The 4,801-nt window shown below is 31.3% G+C and overlaps 1 protein-coding gene across 4 annotated transcripts in view; it reads left to right on the top strand.

Moving 5' to 3' along the window:
• LOC106466865 (rho-related BTB domain-containing protein 1-like) overlaps positions 1 to 4,801 on the top strand; it is a 96,468-nt gene that overhangs the window by 55,973 nt on the left and 35,694 nt on the right. For all 4 annotated transcript variants that reach the window (XM_022394934.1, XM_022394935.1, XM_022394936.1 and 1 more), the window contains 2 exons: positions 979 to 1,023; positions 2,379 to 2,586. In XM_022394934.1, coding sequence (XP_022250642.1) covers positions 979 to 1,023; positions 2,379 to 2,586 — 253 coding nt within the window. The remainder of the gene's footprint in view (positions 1 to 978; positions 1,024 to 2,378; positions 2,587 to 4,801) is intronic.

The raw sequence follows: 4,801 nt of genomic DNA, 5'->3' as shown, positions 1-4,801 counted from the left end.
TTTTCGTACTTTTTTGTTGTTTTTTACCTATTTTTCTTGTCTGAAAATGGGCTATGTTGGTTGGGATTGTATGGCATAAACATGTTGCATTCACCTGTAAATGTTGGCCTCTTCAATTTAAGCTACATCACTCATAAAGATCAGGGTTCGATTTCAGTGATCTTCGTCATGGAAATTGGATTTTAAGTGCAACAACATGACAAGTACACATTAAATGAAAAGAGTTCTGTAGAAATTATACAAAATGATCATGATTCTTTAGAAACAGTTGTATAGATACTGGATGTCATGCACATTGAAAATATGTGAAGTTGATGTAGCATGCTTCCTATTTCTAAATATTTTTCATAAAAGATATATAAATATTATATACATAAATAGATATCTACCTATTGTTATTTTGAAAAAATTGATAAAACCAAAAATGAGCTTTTACTAGGTTACAAATTGTTTTGCATGGGGATGATATGCTGTCAGAGAACCCTGTTTTTGAGGCTGGTTCACAAGGTGATTTCTGTTTCTTCTCTTATTCCTATGAATTATAAACACAAATGGTAAAAAAGAACTATGTTTTGACTTCTGTGGTTGTATGGGTATTAAGATACATAATTTTTTCATAATGATTCACCTTGAGGCAAATTCAGTATGTATTGCACCAACTGTATGATACATGGAAGATATTGGAGAAGAGCACACATGATTGAATTATTAGAACTTATGACTAAAGTAAAGAAGAATGTAATAATATGTTAACCACACTATATCTGTTATATCCACTGCTGGCAAGGACTTTCACCCACTACCAGGACTCGTTAAGTTGGTGAACTTGGTGCTTAGATATCATATGCCAAGGAAACTGCTACCCAGGGAGCATCAAGAAGTTCAGAAAATATATTTTTGAAAATCACTTAATTTTATTTTTAAATAAGCGAAAATTTTTTAACTGTTTAACTATTAATCTTCTCTTCTTTTTTTCAGAGGCACCCATCCATGTGTGTCAAGCAGAAACCCTGAATTGGGAAGGTACATGTTTCCTATGATTGTTACCATTTAACTACAAACACAGTAAAAACAAAAACATGGAAGCAATTTTATATTTAGTATGCTTTAAATAACCAGTAAAATAAATGATTAATAACAAATTTGGTGTTAAATACAAATTCTAATATGAGAATGTTTTATGATGTGCATTAAATAAGAAAAAAGGAAGAAGTAAATGTTAAACGAAGATTTTATACAATAGTCTTTCATTGATTAGGTGCATCATATTGATTAGGTGCATCACATTGATTAAGTGCATCACATTGCTAAGTAGTAGAATGAAATTCATAATATTTAAGTCTTTCCATTTGTGATGGTCCCTTAGTAGATTAGCATTTTTTGTGGTGGACAGAGTGCAAATAGCCCATTGTGTAGCTGTGAACTAAGAAAACAACAAAAAAAAATCAATGATGCAAGTCAACCATTGTTCTTGAAAATTATGAATATATACCAGCTCTTGAGCTTCACCAAAAATTAACATGCATCAGCCTTTGAGCACAAGTAAGGATTAGAATGCATCTGGCCTTGAGCATAACCAAAGATTAGTGTGTATCTCTCCTTGAGCACAATCAAGAATTAATGTGTTACTAATCTGATATTCATTTCACACACCAAGTATCATTAAAAAATATCAGGCTAACACAACTCATTGCTGTTTTATTTATTGTAACATTAATCCTTTCAGTACAACTTTTATATTCATATAATTACATACAAATGACTTAGCATAAATAGGGAATGTTGCCCATGTGCAGTTTTTGGAATTTGCATATGGGACATGTGTATTTCAACAGGTGTTGTTGGATCATATGTTCCATTGACAACTATTTATGGAAATATGCTTTTTATACATGTTGAGGAGAAAGTAATGCAAAAACGTCTTATAATCAATGTTTTGTTTGTCCACAAACGTATGCTAGGACAAATGTAATTCAAAAGTACTAAAGGAGTTAATTAGGTATGCATTAAATGCATCCCCAGTTAAGAAAATAATTTTCAAAATTTATTGTACTTTACAACTGTAGGGGTTTGTTTGTTATTATAGAGTTCCCTTGTCTGTCAAATACAAATAATCAGATACCATAATGTAACGTCTAAAACATTTGAAGGATCTATAGAGAAGGTAATGAAACAGCAACTGTAATGCAACTAAAATTTATTAAAACTTATTGAATTGTATTAAAGCCACCTTAATATACGAGATGGATATGTTAACAAATATAAATAATTGCTTAATCTATAGCCTCTTTATGTAAAAGCAAAATTGATTTCTAGGTTTTATATTCTCAAGATAAATTTTAACTGTGTTTATTTTTTTACCCTTGCATTTGTTTTAGACCTTTGCGAGAGACTGACATCCTAACCCCAGAACATGGTCGATTGGTTGCAAAGGAGATTGGAGCTCCTTACTATGAAACAAGTGTCCTGACACATTATGGTGTGAATGAAGTGTTTGAGAATGTAATCAGAGCTGCTCTTATAGCTCGAAAGCAACAACGCTTTTGGATGACCAATCTAAAACATGTACAGCGCCCTCTTCTTCAGGTGGGTACCAATATATTCATAAGAACAAGAAATCTACTGTACGAAGAAAGTTTTACGTTCTGTTCTTCTAATTGCGTAATGTTCTGTATAATTAATATTTTACAAATACTTGAAAGTAAAAATTGATATATTTAAACTTTTGGAACTGTTACATGCAGAAAATATAATATAGCTTTGAATAATCAGCCCCTAGTCACTCAGTGGTAAATCATAGGGTACATACATCTAAAAACTTGGTTTTGATACTTGTGGTGGGAACAGCACAGATAGCTCATTGTGTAGCTTTGTGCCTAACAACAAACAAGCAAACTTGAACAATAATGTATCTATACATAACTCTATTCATGGAGAATAAGATAGGTAAAACTTAGATTTTCCTGACAAGACTGTGGAAGTTATCATTCATATGAGGCATGAGAAATGCCTTGAGATGCTCTGTTGACATCACATTATTCTGGATTTTTGGAGGAAAGAATCAGGTGCTTAAGGATTGACAGCAGTGATAAAGTTATTAAGTTATTCAATCATTTAATTATGTTTGTGCTCATTTTCTTTAGAATAATAGTTACAAACTGAATAACTAAAATCATTGCATTCAAAAAATAACTTAAGAACATCATTTAACTCAGAACTTTCCAGTACAAGTTATTAACTAAAGATGCATATAATCTCAGCTAATAGAATGACATTATGAACCTAATTGTATCATATCTTACCTATAGTGGAAACAAATTCTGAAACGTTTGGTTGCAGTTAAAGCAATTAATAATATTAAAGTACACTAAATTGTTTATTTACTTTGTTTGTTCCAGTCATTCTGCAAACAGTTAATTATCATGCTAAAAAGGTAAACTGGTGTATCTAGCTTTATTTATCAGTTACCCTTGGTCATAAAGCAGTTAATAATTCTTCTCAGATATACTAGGCCCGGCATGGCCAGGTGGTTAGGGTGCTCGACTCACAATCTGGGGGTCGTGGGTTCGAATCCCCGTCACACCAAAAATGCTCGCCCTTTCAGCCGTGGGGGCATTATAATGTGACGGTGAATCCCACTATTCGTTGGTAAAAGAGTAGCCCAAGAGTTGGTGGTGGGTGGTGATGACTAGCTGCCTTCCCTCTAGCCTTCCATTGCTAAATTAAGGACAGTTAGTGCAGATAGCCCTCATGTAGCTTTGCGCGAAATTCAAAACAAACAAACGGATATACTGTCTTTTTTATCTAGCTTTATTTCTCAGTTACCTTTGGTCAGAAAGCAATTTACAATTATTGTAAATATACTATCTGCTTTATCTAACTTTATTTTTTAGTTCTTAACAAACAGTTTATCATCATTATTATCCTAAAAATATAAAATATCATATCTTGTTTTATTTTTGAGCTCTAAACAAACAGATAATTTCTATTTTAAGTATGTGAAGTGCTTTATCTGTTTTTATGTGATAGCTAAAGCGTAAGGTAATATACATGATACTTTTTCCTTTAAACTTTAATAATTTTGGATATTTCGAAGTAAAAATATCCATTAATGTATATTGATTTATTCAATGTCAAAATTATGCATTAACTCATTATTAAGTTTACCTTGGACCATTAACAGAAAGATGTAATTATCAGTTAATGCAACATTAATTTTTCTTACAGCCATAATTGTAAAATCGTCATTGTTTACAAGTATCATATTTTCCACATGAAACTGTAGGCATGCATGTTCATTTTAAAATCGATGATATTTTTCACTGAGAAAGAATGCAAAGTTTTTAAAAAGTCATAACATCCTCTCTATTTTTCTAAACATCTGCCCCTTTTTGTAAACTTGTATCACTACATAACATGTTTATGTGTGTGTGTAAAGCACGAAGTAACAATTTTAAGTGAAACTATTTTTAATAGAAAAGGTATACAACAAAAGTGTCATTGTAACTGGCCATTCTCTTTAACTTTTAGTTTTTGAACTATTCTATATTTTAACTTGTATTACAGTTGACTCTCAATTATCCGAGGGGCATGGATGATACAAACCACATGAAAAAAAGCTTACATTCATGAATATGTTTTCTCAGAAAAAGGGAAAAAGTTTAAATGTATTTTTACATAATGTATTGTTACGTCTCTGGTCATTAATTAATTTTCCGTAAAAATTCTTTCCGAAGAAACTTTACCGATACAAGTCCTTTCTTAAATAAAACTAGGTTTATTCTTTCTGAATACAACTTTG

This window comes from Limulus polyphemus, unplaced genomic scaffold (assembly GCF_000517525.1).
Source record: "Limulus polyphemus unplaced genomic scaffold, Limulus_polyphemus-2.1.2 Scaffold2403, whole genome shotgun sequence".
NCBI classification, from domain to species: Eukaryota; Metazoa; Arthropoda; class Merostomata; order Xiphosura; family Limulidae; genus Limulus; species Limulus polyphemus.
The sequence above is the reverse complement of the archived record's forward strand: the minus strand, read 5'-3'. Positions and strand labels throughout refer to the sequence as shown.